At 34.6% G+C, this 17631-nt stretch overlaps 1 protein-coding gene across 1 annotated transcript in view; it reads left to right on the top strand.

Moving 5' to 3' along the window:
* Positions 1 to 6844, top strand: part of LOC149422135 (protein FAM135B) — a 39173-nt gene extending 32329 nt beyond the window's left edge. The window contains exons 13-16 of the mRNA XM_089633625.1: positions 2256 to 2421; positions 4082 to 4293; positions 5094 to 5341; positions 5789 to 6844. Coding sequence (XP_089489751.1) covers positions 2256 to 2421; positions 4082 to 4293; positions 5094 to 5341; positions 5789 to 5974 — 812 coding nt within the window. The 3' untranslated portion in view covers positions 5975 to 6844. The remainder of the gene's footprint in view (positions 1 to 2255; positions 2422 to 4081; positions 4294 to 5093; positions 5342 to 5788) is intronic.
* The last annotated feature ends 10787 nt before the right edge of the window (positions 6845 to 17631 follow it).

The raw sequence follows: 17631 nt of genomic DNA, 5'->3' as shown, positions 1-17631 counted from the left end.
AAATGCAGCTATGTGTTGATTTCGATTCTGACCTCCACAGCAATCTGAAAATAAAGACAATTCTTTAACAGTTTGGGGAATTTGTTTCAGCCAGAACCACAAGGCACTTTCTATTTCCGAACTACCCCTTTTCCCATTCATTTCTGTCCAAACATTGCAATACCCGTCATTAGGCAAGCGTGATTTGTATATCGTCAAATTGTAGACACAGATCTTGCGAGAGTAGTACAATTGAGAAGTGTCACTAGACGGTATTTGTAGCACACTTTAGAGATCGAAGGTTGCAGATAAAAAAGACGGATCAATGTTCGATCGCTCTTTATCCGTAGTTTTGGCTAACCGAGCATCTTCTATCTTTTTTCGGTGAAGCTGGTATCCTGTTGACAATGTTAGTTTAGCTTCATTAGAGGCACTGTCATGATTGTTACATGTCGCGCATTGATCCTTCTTAGGTTTAAAAAACGAATAATTGTAGTTCATTGAAAATATTCGTCTGTACGATATTGTTGATACTGGAGATTTATTCTGGCTTGCACACTCTGTCGTGTATAGCTCGTACATCTTTGCAATTGAAAGCTTCGAATCAAAGTACAGCCTTTTGCTTGATCGACGACAATAGTGTGATTCCATTACAGGAAACTTTTCTATGTGTGATTTTACAAAATTTAGAGAATCTGCTGAGGTTTTATTTGACGGAGAGTGTTTACCTCGTTTATCCTTCGAATACTCCCATATTGTTCCGTGTTTTAAAAGCGTGGATGATAGGTCCATCAGAAAGACATAGTGTATTTTTAAAGAAAGTTTGACGAACTCGGACCTTTGCGTCACCTTTCTTGAAGAAATAAGACCTAAACAACTGTCGATTTCCTTTTCTTGTTTGCAACTTCTTTCTTAATGGTAAATTTTGCTCTATATTACAAATGTAAAAATCCTTTTGCCTATCATAATCCAATGACCAGAAAGTTCTACATATTTCAATTGTTTCTTCTTCAGTAAATACCTGTAAGCATTTAAAGCGACATGAATTATTACATGCCACTTTTGGTTGCTTTGCTGGTCTTTCAATTCCTTTCCTTGATTTATAAGGTAAACATTTTTTGCGTTTACCTTTTTCTACATTGACCGACCAACTTTCTGGACAAGATATTGTCCAGCGAGTACGTTTTAGGGGAGCAATTTGAATTTCATCATTATCAAGTGTATTTTCAACTGTAACTGTCTCACTGTTGCAATTTACATTGGAAGTTTGGTCGCTGTGTACAATAACATAATTGCTTATTATAATTTGGCTTGATTCATTGTCCTAGTGAAGCACAGAAATGTGAATATTAGATCCGCACCATTTTCGCTCTCATGTAGTGTGCCTTCACTAAGATTACCCTGAAATTGAATAATGTAATTATGATATTTACACAAAATCTACCAATTACCATCGTGTCAAAACGATTATGGGAGATATGAAAAAATAATAATATATATAAATACTTATAATGAATCACCAATAGTAACCTTACTTTCATTTGATTTGTAATTGAAGTTATAGTTTAATGGTAAGTGCTGCCACCATACAGGAATCTTTTCAAAATATGTCAGGCAAAAATAAGTAAGTGACTTTGCCAAGCAGTGTTGCCCATAGTGTGAGCAAAACCTAATCACATAAGTCAGTAAGTGATGTTACAAATCTTAGCCTGTTCTATTTTGATCTTAGGAGCACTTACATTATTTTGACTATGAAAAAGAGTAATTTATCCTTATAATATCACTTACAAGTTTTTACCAGACGAAGATATTGACCAAGTGATGACAAATATCAAAAAATATCATTTTACGAAAAAATGTAGTTACCAACTTCTGCTAGCAACCCGACGATATGTCATAATAACCATTGAATTATTATAACATATAGAGTAGAGAGCATATTCAAATGGTATTAAGAGATATTTTATTTTCATTTAGTTTATTGGAGAAATAGACAGTTTACATATTTTTAAAAATACATATTACACTGTTGCATGAACCAGTGAAGTTATCGCGTAAGTGTGATTCTGCGATATGTGTTGAAGAGGGGCGACTAACACAATCGGCGTCGTTCTGAGCCGTACAAACGTTACCAAAAGACTGTGTGAGATGTGTATATTGTTGCGCTGAGAACTTGATTTAGCAATAATGTTACCTGTGAACGTTATTTAGTTAAATCTAGTTACAATTAATAATTTAATAAATACAATAAGTTTACAAACCACGAATTTTTCCAGGTTGTCATTTGATAGTCTGTGTCCATGGATTGGATGGAAACTCTGCGGACTTGCGACTGGTGAAGACCTACTTGGAGCTGGGGTTACCGGGGGCGCATCTGGACTTCCTCATGTCGGAGCGAAATCAGGGGGACACCTTCTCTGATTTCGACACAATGACAGATAGGTAAGACTTTTATTAATTTATTTATTTTTAAAAATTGCGTAAGTGTGAAATTAGACACCAGTGTATCATACGTATCCAAACCTCCAGAATTTTGCAAGAGAATTCATATTTACGCAAAAATCACAAGAACACTCAAACCCCGAAACCGCTTGATACCGTGTCGCCGACACATTTGGAAATCTTTACATCAAAATAATTCAATCAAATGATGTACTTTATATGATTAATCAAGATAATTACATAGCAATATAATAGCAGAACCTGAAACACATCTGAAAATAACCATCCACCACCTCACTCGGAGCCACCAACCCACGGAATGACCGCTGCTAGGAAGGCGACTCAGTATTTACGTAGAACCCCCTCCACTACACCCCGGATGGAATTCCATGATGGCCTCCGTCTTCAACCAATCACAGCCCAGCATGTCACCTTGAATTTCTTATCAAACACTGATTACAGATTCAAATGTGATTCATTGTGATATCATCAGACTGAATTTACGGAAAAATGATGCAAGATATAACTACGGAATAAATATCATCATCAAGAAATGATTATATGCTAACATAATATAATGAATAATTATACCTAAATATATTTGTTACTCTTTGGGAAATGTTCAAACCAAAGATATTTAACTTCAAACCCAATATGAAAATTTGTATAATTATTTATAAAATAAATAAACGGGACTGGGGGAGATGGTTTTGGTAGATTGAACTGACTTGGTTAAAGGTATCATATTAAAATATAACTTTCCTCTCAACAAGAAAATTGCAGAGAGGAAAAATACCTAACCATTTTACTCCTCACGAAAGAGGATAGAACACCTCCGAGAGGGCTCGATTTGAAAACGTTCTATAAATAGAGAATCGAATCCCATACAAAGTCAGTTCAACAACTACCTCTGAAAGGGAATCCTCTCTCCTGAAAAACCATCTCCAAGTCTCCAAAGTCTCAAGAAATATTTTCAAGTGTTTTTATTCAGTAATAAATTCAGTTTTTGCCAGTAATAAATTCTTTTTGTCAGCTCAGATCTGGAAATAAATTCCTCTCTAATCGTGGCTTTAAACTCCACTACAAGCCTCTACAACATCTATCAAGACTGAAAACGCTGACAAGTGTACCCAGCTACCTTCGAATCTACAGTTATTGTACGGACGGTATATTGTCTCGTACACACCAGTATTGGTTTATTCATGTGTCTCAACTGCTACAAACTGCCTGAAGCCAGTGAGACTATGGTATCCCCTATTGGATTATGTTGTGTGGCTGAAGGAGGCTGAAGGATATGGGGAAGCGGAAGGTGCAGAAGTATCTGGATGTTCAGATCTAGTCACCAAACACGGCTAGAGCCATTTCAAGCAACGCTTCAATTCTGAATGGTGGTCTTTCACCAGGGCGATATTGAGAGTTACTTCTATGCTGGAAAGTACCGCAAATATGCTACATATTATTTTTAATTAAAATTAATCAGTTTAACTTTACTTATGAATGCCGGAATTTTAACCTGCCACCTCCGGATTGTCTGATCCTAGACCACAGATGCCGTCAAAGTCATGGTTTGTTAAGACAAATGCACTGTCACTCCTTTGCAGATGTCCGAAATTTGTTCAGTGAGGTTTGATTGCTTACTTTAATTTTTTCTTTATTCCAGACTGGTCCAAGAAATTCTCAACCATGTGGAGAACCTGCGCGTGGAGCCGGCGCGCATCTCATTTGTGGGGCACTCTCTTGGCGCCATCCTAGTGCGCTCGGCCCTGTCTCGGCCTGCACTGCGAGCTCTGCTCCCCCGCCTGCATACCTTCCTATCGCTGAGCGGACCGCACTTGGGCACGCTGTACAACTCCAGTGGACTGGTCAACGCAGGTACAAGTTACACTACAGTCAGACTATGATTGTGGCTCGGTACTTTGCTCAGTAACCAGCTGGGTGCCCGGTCAGCTTTCCGGGGCATGGAGAAACGACAACACTAGAAACCAAATAGAGTGTGTTTATTGACAGAATAATATCACATGAACATTAAAATTACATTATGTTCAAATATATTACTCATACTCATGTAGGGCGCCTGCTCTGATACAGGTTTATTGACCTCCTCACATATATTCTCCTGATTCCCTCATATGTGATTTTACAATAAGTTTAACTGTTGTAATCCAGTTGTTTTAAATTTAAAATAAATTAATCCTTTCTTGTCTCCGAATAAGAATCAAATCGAGCTTTAATTGGTTTATATTAGTAGCGTTGATAATATGTTCTGGAAGTTTGTTCCATGCGCCCACTGCTCCATTTAAAAATTACACAAAGGGAAATTGTCAATCCCCCTCCGCAATCTACGCAAATTGGTTCTTCCTCTTTCCCTGATGGGCTAGCCTATCAATTTGGATGTCTATGGGGAAATAGATGGATTTAGAGCAAGAAACTCCCGACATGAGATATGGTTTAATGTTCACCTTTTTTTTGATCAGATATTTAGCAACTAGATTTTGATAGCAGATATACGAAAATTGTAGTCAAGGGATTGTCAAGAATGCATTAATAAATATCTGGTTTTACTACCTTCACATGTTTTATAAAAAAATTTGACAATGTTTATGTTTATAAAATAGAATAACATGAATAATGTATAAGAGCAGATAGACAATGTTACAATTTCCTTGTTCCAGGCATGTGGTTCATGCAGAAGTGGAAGCGAAGTGGATCGCTCCTGCAGCTGTCCTTGCGCGACACAGCCGACCCACGCCAGTCCTTCCTCTGCCGCCTGGCGCGCCGATCTGCCCTGCACCGCTTCCGCCACGTGCTGTTGGTGGGCTCGGGACAGGACCGCTACGTGCCGCTGCACTCGGCCCGCCTGGAGCTGTGCAAGGCGGCTATCCGCGACCAGAGCAACCTGGGACAGGCCTACAGGGAGATGGTAAACTAACCTGACTTACAGACTTAGAAAAGGATCAAATAAAATAAAGGGAACAAGTTGTAGATGACTTAACCTCTCTAATAAATAGTTACCTTTCTGATAGCCTGTAGAATTTAGGAGTGAAAAGCTACTGTTATCTTTATTTATGTCCATGTTGTGACAACAATGGTGACTATTAGTAACTCTTTTGGAAACTGTTGAACAGTTTTTTTTTTATCTGTATCTTTTTTAGCAGGTATCTCTTTGACTCTCTTTGTGAACAGGGCATGACCGTTTTGAGTTATTAATATGGATAAGGTAAGGATTGTGACATGATTAAATTCTTACTTATTGTATTCCTTCAGCAACCCACATCGCCTAATTTTTTCTACTGCTTCCCCAGAAATTAACAACTTTAAACACAACATTATAAAGTTGTAGTAATTTGTACGAATCTTTTCATTTCAGGTCCACAATATGGTGTCTCCCCTCGTAGCTCGGGGCACTTTGACCGTGGCACGATATGATGCCCAGCACGCTCTCCCCCACACGGCAAACGCCCTCATTGGCCGCGCTGCCCACATCGCCGCCCTCGATTCCGACCTCTTCATCGAAAAATTCCTGCTCGTCTCTGCACTCAAATACTTCCGATAAATAACTTTCCCGAACCAGTCAACGAATTCGATCAACAATTTGTAATGTTCTTAGGTACGGGGGTGTCACAGATATTCAAATGTACCATTGCCATCAAATAGCCAATCACCGCCATTTTATGTTTTTGGCATTTAAAAGGTTCTTGTTAACGCCGATTACAGAACCAGTTTTTACCAAATTCTGATCAACTGACAAGCATAACAACATACGGAGATTTGGCCATTTGATGACAATGCTTCATTTAAATGTCTGTGAACACTCTCACCTTACTATTATGTAATTTCTCATTGCAGTTTTGTATTTATTACTGGAATGCAGTTATGCATACAATTTCTTTATTGTATCCAAGAAATATCAGTGATAGTTACCACAATGTATACAAATGTTTTCTGCAACGGAACGACTACTTGAAATGTCATTTTGATAAATGTAACGTTTTATTACAAATAGGTATATTATATCTAAATCATTTCGAACTTATATTGTCATAACATGAAATAAAGTAATACATACTCTATTAGTATAATTTTATCCGTTGGATTTAATATTGTTACCCCAAAAGTAAAAGAATGCTATGAACCATGCAAAAATTGAATGAAGTTTTGAGAATGTAATATAATTAGGTTACGTTGGAATGAAGTGGATTTTGCAACGTTATTAGATGCATACTCAATTAGCTTCGTCCATTCTCCACATAACACATGTGAGCCATTCCCACTAGCAAATAAGTAATTGAGCAGTCAAAGGGGCAAAATAAAGTGTATAAAATCAATGATTTTAATTAATGTGTAATAATATTTTCCTTGCCAGGATTACAATTCCCATGTTTTTTTCCCAAAGATATCAGCATTCATAAAATTATGAGAATTAATTGAGGATAATATTGGTAATTCTTTAATTGAGATAATATGACATCCAAATGACGGTAAATAATCATGTCTTATTGACTTAGAGTTTTTTTTTTTTTCATTATCTCCACACAGGAGTCCCTGGGGAAAATCTCTGGGGATGGTGTGTGAAGGGTCTTTTTGAGGAGAGGAAGGAGTGAACATGTTGTAGGAGGAAGAAAACAAAGTGGCCTGCAAATCTTTCCACAGCCGAGCTGTAGAACTCAAGGACGAGTCATAAAAGCGATTTGTTCTACTGTAACAAATGTCAACTGTGTACATATGTTGGGCGCGCATTTGGTGTGTTTCCCGATTATGCACCGGTGTCGAAGGGATCAATGACGCTAGTTCCTCGGAGTATCTTTATTGTAATACCGGTAGAACAAGGACAGCATACCTACCCGACGTCTGTGCTCTAAATATTGCAATCCGCTTATTAAGATAAGAGAATCTATCAAATGGACCACCCGTTTCTGCACAAAGTCAAGATATTCAGCTCCGACCAGAGGTGGCTGCCAAATTCAAGAGTGGGGTGCACTTGGGATTTGTACAGGGTCAGCAGCTCTGTACTATTAAGTGTTTAGAGCATTGTCCCAGTAAAACAGAGGTCTTGAGTTAGATCCCCAATTGCGACCGTTACGTTTTTGTTTTCTGTTGTTTTATCTTGTTCTGTTTCTTTTATTTTTACTTATATTATCTTCTTCGATGATCGAATATTACACTGGTGTTAATGTGTTCATGTGAAAGTTCCAAAGAATTAAATGAACCTTTGCTATTATAGAATATTTGAAAACCAGTTAATAAAAAACGTTATTTAGCTGCATAAAGGCCTTTAGCTTTTGGGAAAACAATATTATTTATCTTAAAATCATTCAACACTCATGTCCATCACGATGTTGTCAATGTTTCTTTTACAATATCTTTTACCAAACAGATGCATAAAATATTGTCAAGTGGCATTTCAATGTAACATTTATTATATTTAGGTTTTTTTTTACTGGTGTTATAAGAGCAGATAGATTATTATTATTAATTTAGTATAATTTGCAATTGTTTTATTATAATACATCCTAGTCTCTGAACAAGTTGCTCAGCATTTTAAAGTTTACGAGCCTTTTCTGAAGTTTTATTTTTAAGCACAATCTATTCTTTATGGTTAATTGTTAAAAGTGATAATGAAGTAATTATTTTACATGTGTATATATATTTTATCATGATTAATTTCAGATGTGTAGATTGTGGTGAAGTGTGCATTATGTATATAAAGGTGACACCATGTAAAGCGTGTTAATCCTCTTAACCCATTGGCCTCCGAATTGTTTGGCTAAAAAATTGTCCTTCACATCCGAATTAATTTTGTACCAAAAGTTTTAAGTGCAGTGGTGTACTAAATCTTACATAACTTTTAAACTAAACATGCAAACGAAACATTATTTTTTAATTTACTTGTGCATTGAATCAAGGTATGTAAAAAAAATATGCATTATTTAAAAAAAAAAAAAATATATGATTAAACGAGGATATGAAAATTTTTTTTTTTCAAAAACCAATTTTTTTTCTTCTTTTTTATAATTGGATTAAGAAAAGTTGTACATTAATCATACTTATTACCATAATATATATTTTTTGCGATTTGGGCTCTTGTTAGTCGCTCACTATGCGTTTTACGAACAAGCTTGTCAATTCCCGAACCACACATCATTTTGAAAAAATTCAATGAAGCTGAAATATAACAAAATTTCAATCGTAAATATCAGGAACAAATTGTACCAACGAAGTCCTGCCAATTACTGAGAAATAAATGCTTAATTATCTACAGAGCGATTGGAATTTTCCAATTTTAAACACAGATGTCAATAATGTATCCCTTTTTCGTTTTTAAGCCGACAGACAATCAGACCCGCCGGGACGGCGTCGTTTGATTTTAAGACACATCGCCGTACACACATCGGGACGGCGCACGGTGGGCTGAAAATCGCCTCTCATAGACATAGAAACTTGAATTTTCAAGGGTATTTTTTTTGGCTAGAAATGGATTCTGCTGATCATTACTATGCTATAAAATGTCGTACGAAGCAATTGCGTGTACAAATGAAGGAGTTATAATTTTTTTAAGAAAAATTTGTATGGCGCTGACATTAAAAATGAGGCTATCTCTGGAATCATAAGGTTGGCCGTTCTATCCTTACATACAGATAATACTACTATTTATTTGTATTTTTTTGACATACTTCATATTGTGGCGCAAGGTGCGATTTTTTTTTGTAAAAATCCTAAAGTTGAAAAAAAATCTTTTTTTTGTTGATGATTCATTTTAATGCTTAAATGCTTTACATATGAGTATGCTTTGTCTAGTTTACAATATTTTATTTACACTCCAAGCCAAAACACTGTGCACAGTGAGCTGAAAATCGCCTTTCATAGACATAGTGAATTGAATTTTCAAGTGTATTTTTTTTGGCTAGAAATGGATTCTGCTGATCATTACTATGCTATAAAAATTTGTATGAAGCAATTGCGTGTACAAATGAAGGAGTCATCATTTTTTTAAGAAAAATTTGTATGGAACTGACATTAAAAATGAGGCTATCTCTGGAATCATAAGGTTGACCATGAATGTGATTTTGATATAGCCGTCAAGTGCTGGATACCATGAACTACCTTTGTCTCTATTAATATTTATGAGGTTTTTGTGTATTTCGATTGCCTCCGTAATATGCCGTGCTTGAAGGGTTTTGTATCTTCTCATGATTTCGAGAACAAATCCAAATTAATGGCAAATTTTTCCGGATGGCAGAGTTTGCACGCTTAAAAATGTACTAAGTTCCTTTTGGACATGGTTCGTTCTGCTGCGCGGAACACTGTATCACCTCTACATACATAAACACACACTTCACCATAATCTATACATCTGCCCTGAAGATTATCACTATAACGCTGTCCAAAACGTTGGTTAAAAAGGAGGAAGCGTAACAAGGCATATAACGATAATTTCTTTGGCCATGAAAATCTGAAATTATTATTATTATTTATTCACAAAATCCACTATTTAAAATATCAGCACATTAATGAAAACTGTAATTTGTACAAAAATGAATAATAAACTTCGAGACCACTGTAGAGTTGTGTACATTGTTTTATTGTAAAAAAAATAAATGAAAGCAAAACAATAATATTGTTTATCGCTTGGTAAAGAAGCTGAATATGCAAAAGCTTTATTCTGGCAAGAGCTGAAGTCCCTCTAGTGGGAAAATAATTTATTTGTAATTAATTAAATTTATTATTTTTATGAAAATTATTGTCTACAATTCGTCTGCTCCATATTGAACTATGTATTACTCACATTATCCAAATTTTCACAAGAGCCGGTTGAGTTTTGCGCTAATGTGATTATTTTATTGATAAATAACGCTGTTTTATTTTGTTATAGAAGCGTTATCAATGTAATGATTAGATTATTTCTGTGTGTGAAAGGTAGAAGTGGATGAATAAAGCACTAACGAAATGAGTAAACTCAACGTTCATCATGTCCTGTGGTTCAATGAAATTCATCATGTCCTTTGGTTCAATAAAATTCCATGTTATTTTACTCATCTAATTCTTCCTTGGAGAATATGAACAAGTAACTAACGGTGGATTTGCATACTTAACTCAATTCATCTCCCTTTTCTCTAGGCACATAGATTTAGCAGATCAAAATCAAAGAGTTGGCATTTTTCAATTAAGAGCATTCGATAATGTTTTTTTTTTATTTAGGTGCCCTTATTTTTTATGTACAGCATATAACTTTGTCCTTGAATACAACCGTGTATAGATATTTGTAAATCTTTTGTTGATAATGGATGAATTTCATCAAATGAAAATGTATTTACTTAATTAACCAAAAAGAAAGTTGCAAGTATTGTGCTTAAGCTTGGATGTAAGTGTGTTGATTGATACCGAATCTCCGACCATAAACTACTATGACTCCATCTTATGATGAAATGAGATAAACTTATTATTAAGCTTTACGAACTGCTCCGAGATCGGCCGCGTACGCTATTATGAAGTGTGCTGTCCTCTTCGAACTATTTTAATGTGAATACGATAACTGATTAGTTTATGTTTTTCAATCATAGAAATGTAAAGGAGCTGAGAAAATTCTAGTCTAAATAAATACAATCTAGTGATAAAAATAAAGTCAATATATGTATAAATGTTAATGTGTGAAAGATTTAATATATAGCGGTGCTTTGTATTTAATATATAGCGGTGCTATGTATTTTATATATAGCGGTGCTGTGTATTTATGTATAACGATATGGAATAACAATATTTATTGTCAAAAAATGTCATCTCTCGTCGAATCTCAGAAAAAGGGTAATATGTGTCACTTTTGTAGCTAGTCATTGTAACGACAAATTGTCTTATTTCGTTAAAACGGTTTTATTTTGGTTGGTTTGTGATGTGTTGGGCGTAGACTTATGAACAAAGTAAAACAACTATTGAACTTCTGAACAAATATGCGGGATTATTTGTTCATATGAAATATTCAAAAGTGTATTAGACGAGGTATTATTCGTATTCCACTATTATTGGACATTGAGACTCGATTTTAGGTGTACTGTCATCTAGATATTTTTGCCCATTACAATCTTTGGGACCTGAAGGTACTGGTAAATGAGCAAGTCTTTGGGGATGCTTTGTGGGGGGAAGAGTTCTGGGAAGGAAAAGGGTATCAGGGATGGGTAGGAATCTAAGTGTCAGTGTGTACCGGAGTGATGGACGAATCCATCCCTCCCACTATGGTGCAAGGCGATGGCTCGAGAGAATTCTGCTGGAGAGGTAAAAATTCTCCCTCAACCAGTCTCTCCCGATCCAGCCCACCACGCAGGACTCTACCTACTGGTGGGCAGACGAATCTGCCACCTAGATAAACCTCGACCCATGAACCCGGGCTCCTCTGCTACTAAGTCACCAAACACAGCCAACCACTTAGGGTGACTGACGGCAGAGGTTTTGGTTATTAAGTTAATGATCTGCGAACAGCGGCACACGTATACGAAACAGAGTAAGAATATTGTCATAATATCGGAAGCCCATCTAACAAAAATAAAAATAAAATCTCACTGCCGAGACAGGGCAATATGTCGACAAGAAAAGGCAATCTTGCCCAATCGTGACCGACAATACGGAAATATCTTACCGACAAGCCTTTAAGAATCTGACAATGTTTTCATTCACAATTAGATTATCGAGTTCATAATCCATTTCTACTGTATAAGGGTGTTTGCTGCATTTTTCCCTCTATTACATTTTTCAATATTTCACGTCAAGTCAGTATGTGTGAACTGTGGTTTCTAAAAAATTCAATACATGACAAAATAACTGCAGTATACTTTTGTCTTCCAATAAAGTTGAGAGATTTTTAGCACTAACTGTTAACCTCATGAGAAGTCTTTACAACGCATCACAAACTTAACGAGCCGATATTTAAATTAATATTAATGTGATAATATAATAATAGGTAAAGTAGACAGATGTATTATGTATGGCCTAGTTATAGCAATGTATTATTTAATCCTTTAAGGATGCGTTCAATTATTATCTTCTGAAACCACTGACATGATCATTTAACTGACGTTATTTAATACTTTGTGTTTTATATGCTTAAGGGTAAATGTAATGTACGTTATAATCTACATGTTCATAGATGGCATTAATGAAATTATTCTATAAAAAACACTTTTCGCAAGTTATGCTTTAAAATATTAAACGAATTATTTGTTTGCGTCCGTATAAAGGCAAAAAATATAATATTGGATTGAATCACCGATACAATATTGTATTTGTATGCCTTTCTTGAAAGAATTGATTTTTTATATGGACAAAACTATTTATTCGTATTGCATATGTACAGGCGTTATCAAATTATTCATCTTAATATTATAAAGCATAACTTCCAAAAAGTGTATTTTGATAAAATAATAAAACTAATGCCATCTATGAATGTGTACATTATAACATACGTTACGTTTACCCTTATATAAAACAAATTTATAATATCTAAATAGAAGTCCAGGCACAGAATGACATTTGAGTTTATTTATCTGATTGCTTATCTGTTTCTGTAATAATGTATTATCTTTAAAAATTATACCATGCAGGAATTCCGCTTCCTGGAGCCCGTCTTGGAAATACCTCAGTATCTGGTTACCAAACAAACAAAATAATTTTATATGACATTTATAAATGTTTATCTCTCACCAGGACTATATTGAGGTTATCTTCTCTTCTAGAATGATAGTTTGTGAATAAACTGATAAATATTTTTCTTTTATGCACTTCGCCGGGTTTTGAAGAAATCTCTACGCCCAGAGTCAACGTTCTGACTGCTCTACCATCAAGCTTATCAAATACATATAGTGTATTTTTCCGTTTACAAATTAATTACTTTTTAATAGGCACATCGAGAATGATAGATTGCTTAGTGTATTTGTAATATATTATGTTTGGTGTTCGCAATTATAGTTATTAAATCGTTTTGTTGAAAGGTCATAACTACAAGTATTTTTACTTTATAAGATATCTTATGATAGAATATTGTTGTTTTATTTGACTTTTACAAACATCTTAAATATTGATAAAATCAGTCTATTGTTTGGCAGTTTCCAATTTTTACAGCATTTTATTGAAATAATAAACATATACATCAAATACCATAGAAATAATTTTCTAAATGTATTTGTTTTGATATAATTGCGTACATAATAATAGAATTTTAAAGAATATGTCAATTTTTTTTTTTTTTTTTTTTTTTTTTTTTTTTTTTTTTTTTTTTTTTTTTTTTTATATATTCAATAATATTATTATTGGGTTTATAAAAACAGTTTATTTTTAAACAAGTTCTGCTGTGTAATTATTATTACGCGTGACAGCTGTTTCGCCCTCTGAAGGCATTATCAAACTGTCTAATCAAACTGTCTATCAAACTGACAGTTTGATAATGCCTTCAGAGGGCGAAACAGCTGTCACGCGTAATAATAATTACACAGCAGAACTTGTTTAAAAATAAACTGTTTTTATAAACCCAATAATAATATTATTGAATATATAAAAAATAAAAATTAAAATGGAGTTCTACAAATTAAACTTAATAACAATAAATATGTCAATTAATTAAAAGTTTTTGTTAGAGAAAACTTTTCTTTCTTGTGAAAGCGACAGTTACACGATTTACGGAAAACTCCTTTAGCATTATAAAATGTATGCAATTGCATAAGATACAAATATAATCTTACTAGAAAACACTGTTTCGGATATAATTCATTTATAAATGCATACGAAATAGGGCTGCCAACTGTAAATTTATTATTGCTGGTTTTGGTTTCACATTTCACATCTCCTACATTGACCATCTTTTATTTGACACCTCGCAAGAGCGCCCCTGTCTGTATACTGTAAAGGCAGGGGAGCTGTCACCACCCGGTTGGGCAGCTTTGTAAGGCGGGTGGTTAAAGTAGGAGCTGTAGGAAGATTTTTATTAATGCGGGTCTTGAAGAAGCCCGGATTATATGAAGGAGAAAAAACTAATGTCGGTAGCACGTTCCACATATGAGCCGTTTTACACAAAAACGACTCGAAGAAGCGGCCTATTCTCATGAAGCCAACATCAACTGTGAACGGGTGTTCCACTTGTGTACGTCGGGTTTCACGCACAGGTTCCGGTGCACCGGAGATCAATGCTGCTATCTCCTTAGATCAGGCTCCATTAAAATACCTGTAGAACAGACTCAGCATGTCCAAATTACGTCTGTGCATTAGAGATGGCAATCGGTCTATTAACAATGGTTCTATAGAGAGCCCCGGTACTTTAGCTGGTCTGATATACTTACTCCAAGCATTTCAATGGAGTCTTTATTGGGGTGAGTGCTTCCATCAAATTATCCATTTATCTAAAATCAGACTCTCTTTAGCTTCAAGACTGCCGAGCCATTGGATTGCAATGAACAACAACTGATCGGAGTTCTCGTGCCAATAAGCAGGCAGCTAACAACAAATTGATGTTAGAATCTGAAGTGTAAAAATTGTAAATTTAAAATCTATATACATCTTCAAAACAACGCAAGGTTGGAAGCAGTAAATTTGTTTAGGAAACCGAATAATAATTGTACCAATTCTCAAGTGCATCATGGTCTAAAGTTTGTCAGATGGGAAACTGATTCGAACCGAAGAATGTTATAACTTAAAAGGTTTATTTTACATTTCAACTTTTTGTATGATATAAAGTATTTAACTACCTTCCTGGAAGAGTTACGTATCTCACAAACAGTTTTATCTATGCAAAAAGTTTGAATTATATTAAAAATAGAACATTCTTTTCAGTTATTAAAATACCAAGCAAAAAAACCTTTGTTACCCATGGACTACAAATACAAATTCAGAATCTTTTTTGCCGGCCTAGGATTTAATAAAAAATTGTATGTAACACCTATATTAGTTTCACCAGGCCAGCATTTTTAAGCATTTTTGGCAGCCCTTGTGCAAAATATGGTTGTCATGCAGTCAGATATTAGAATGTCTGAAGTAATATACTTAATGTGAATGTGCTATATCGAAACTTAGACTGATTTTCATCTTAAAACTTAGTCTCGATTCCAAAATAGTCAACTGTATGGAGCGTCTCTGCGTGACTGATAATCGTTAAACTGTCACTAGAAAACTATATAATCCAAATTCTGTCCATTGATCCTTGTAAAGTAATACATTGTCAGGTATGTATAAAAGTATATTTAAAATACCTCACAAATTGCTCATTTAAGATATGTATATTATGTGGATGGATGTGCATTTTTGGTTCTATTTATATTCAGTTAGAAGTTCAATAGCTTGGTTTCTTTTGTACATCCAACTATTTAAAATAAATTTGTAAAATGCCACTGTGGTTTTAATTTTGTCCCTCAATACACGCACGTACCCGAGGATTTTAACCGGCAATTCCCGAGAAAAAATAGTCATTTTGATGTCTGATGATTTTTTTTCAATTAAAAACAAAAAATATATTTTTACATTACACGTCGCCAATGGGGAGTAGAAAAAATTTCATCTCTGCACTTTTCAGTTTCTTTGTGAGAGTTAAGTTATTTTCCACCCCTTCACTTTAATCACTTAATCCAGTTGGGGATTAAATAGTTCCACAGCGCTCCAAGCTCATTGGGAAATTGTGAATAATGTGTGGTATTCGCAATTATTTTTTTTTGTTTTTTTTAAATCTGTGTAGGTAATCTAGACATAAACAAATATTTTTTACCTTTCCAATGCAAAAAAATATTTTGGACGTCTTCACGACTTCTGGTGCATGCATTTCTTTATGAGAAAGGGAGAGGTCACGGCAAAGCTATCGACTGTGTGCATTTATACTATATTATGGTAGTAAGAAAAAAATATAGTTGTAAAAGTGGAAGGTGAGCATAGACATTCAAATTGTGTCAAATTAACTACAAATCCCAAATCGAGTAAACAAAAGTATGCGCTTGTTTCCAAAATTGAATACATTGTACTATTTAGTTAGACAATTTTAGGAATGTGTTATAATTTACCCACCTCACTCATTTTTAGCATCACTGCCAGGCAGTTCGTTTAAAAACGAACATTCAGATCTTGCATATAAAAGTCCCACAATGCCTTACTTTATTTTTTGCACAGGGTCTGGTTATTTCTGTGTACACTCTTCGGCGGTCGATGGACGACTGATGTCGTAATTTATTCAAAGCATTCTCGAACTCTCCTGGTGCCAAAAAAATGGTTGCATGGTTTGCCTCAAGCTCGTCGAAATGATACCAGAATTTCATGTTAGGGCGAGCAAAATTTGGCAGTGACACAAATAAGTTAGGGAACCTAAGATCTAATCCAACATTCCCAAAAATATTTAGTAGACCCCTAGACATAATTCAGTTTTTGAATTTTGAAAATAATTATCATTTCCAAATATGATTTAAGATTTTCACGGCCAAAAGTATTTTTGTGATTTGTTTTTGGGGTGTTATGCCGTGTTGCCCATCTGTGACACATCTGCCCTGATGATGGACACTGCAATGCTGTCCGAAACGTTGGCTAAAGAAGGAGTTAGCGCAACACGGCATAACACCCCAAAAACAAATCACAAAAATTATCATTTCCATTTTTTTTATTTACATCCATCCATTGATGAATAAAATAATATCCTGGTTGTAGAAGAAATTGGTTTTGCTAGATTCATCTGTTAATGATGGTGATATTTTTAAAGAAAAAGCAATAGTAAAAATTCTTTTAAGATTCTTGTTAGAAGTCAATTCCTATTAAAATTGAGAAAAAAGGTATATCCCAACATCCTGTTTTCAAAAAATTTTGACACCAAGAAATTGTGCACAAAAGTAGATGGTGCTGCAATCTTTAATCGTTTAAATGGCAACAACAAGATGATTTAAAGGAAAAAAGATTGCAATTTAAAAAAGCACTATGGTTCAAGTTAATATTTTCACATCAACATCAAATGGTGTTCAGAAATCATTGGTACCTGATATTTGAGAAACAATCTAGTTATTTGCTCCAAAGTAGAATTTAGGAGGAAAGAGAGGAAATAAATACGTTTTCATACAAATGTTCTACTTTATTAAATTTCTAAATTTATTGAACAGACTGTACCTGTCTGCTTATTCAAATATCGATAAGTTGACATAATAAAAATAATAATTGTAAGTTGGGCTCAAAGGAATTAACAAATAAATAAATGATATACCTACCTACCAACGA

Source organism: Hesperophylax consimilis, chromosome 7 (genome assembly GCF_061612785.1).
Source record: "Hesperophylax consimilis isolate HC1 chromosome 7, BYU_Hcon_1.0, whole genome shotgun sequence".
NCBI lineage: Eukaryota > Metazoa > Arthropoda > Insecta > Trichoptera > Limnephilidae > Hesperophylax > Hesperophylax consimilis.
The sequence above is the reverse complement of the archived record's forward strand: the minus strand, read 5'-3'. Positions and strand labels throughout refer to the sequence as shown.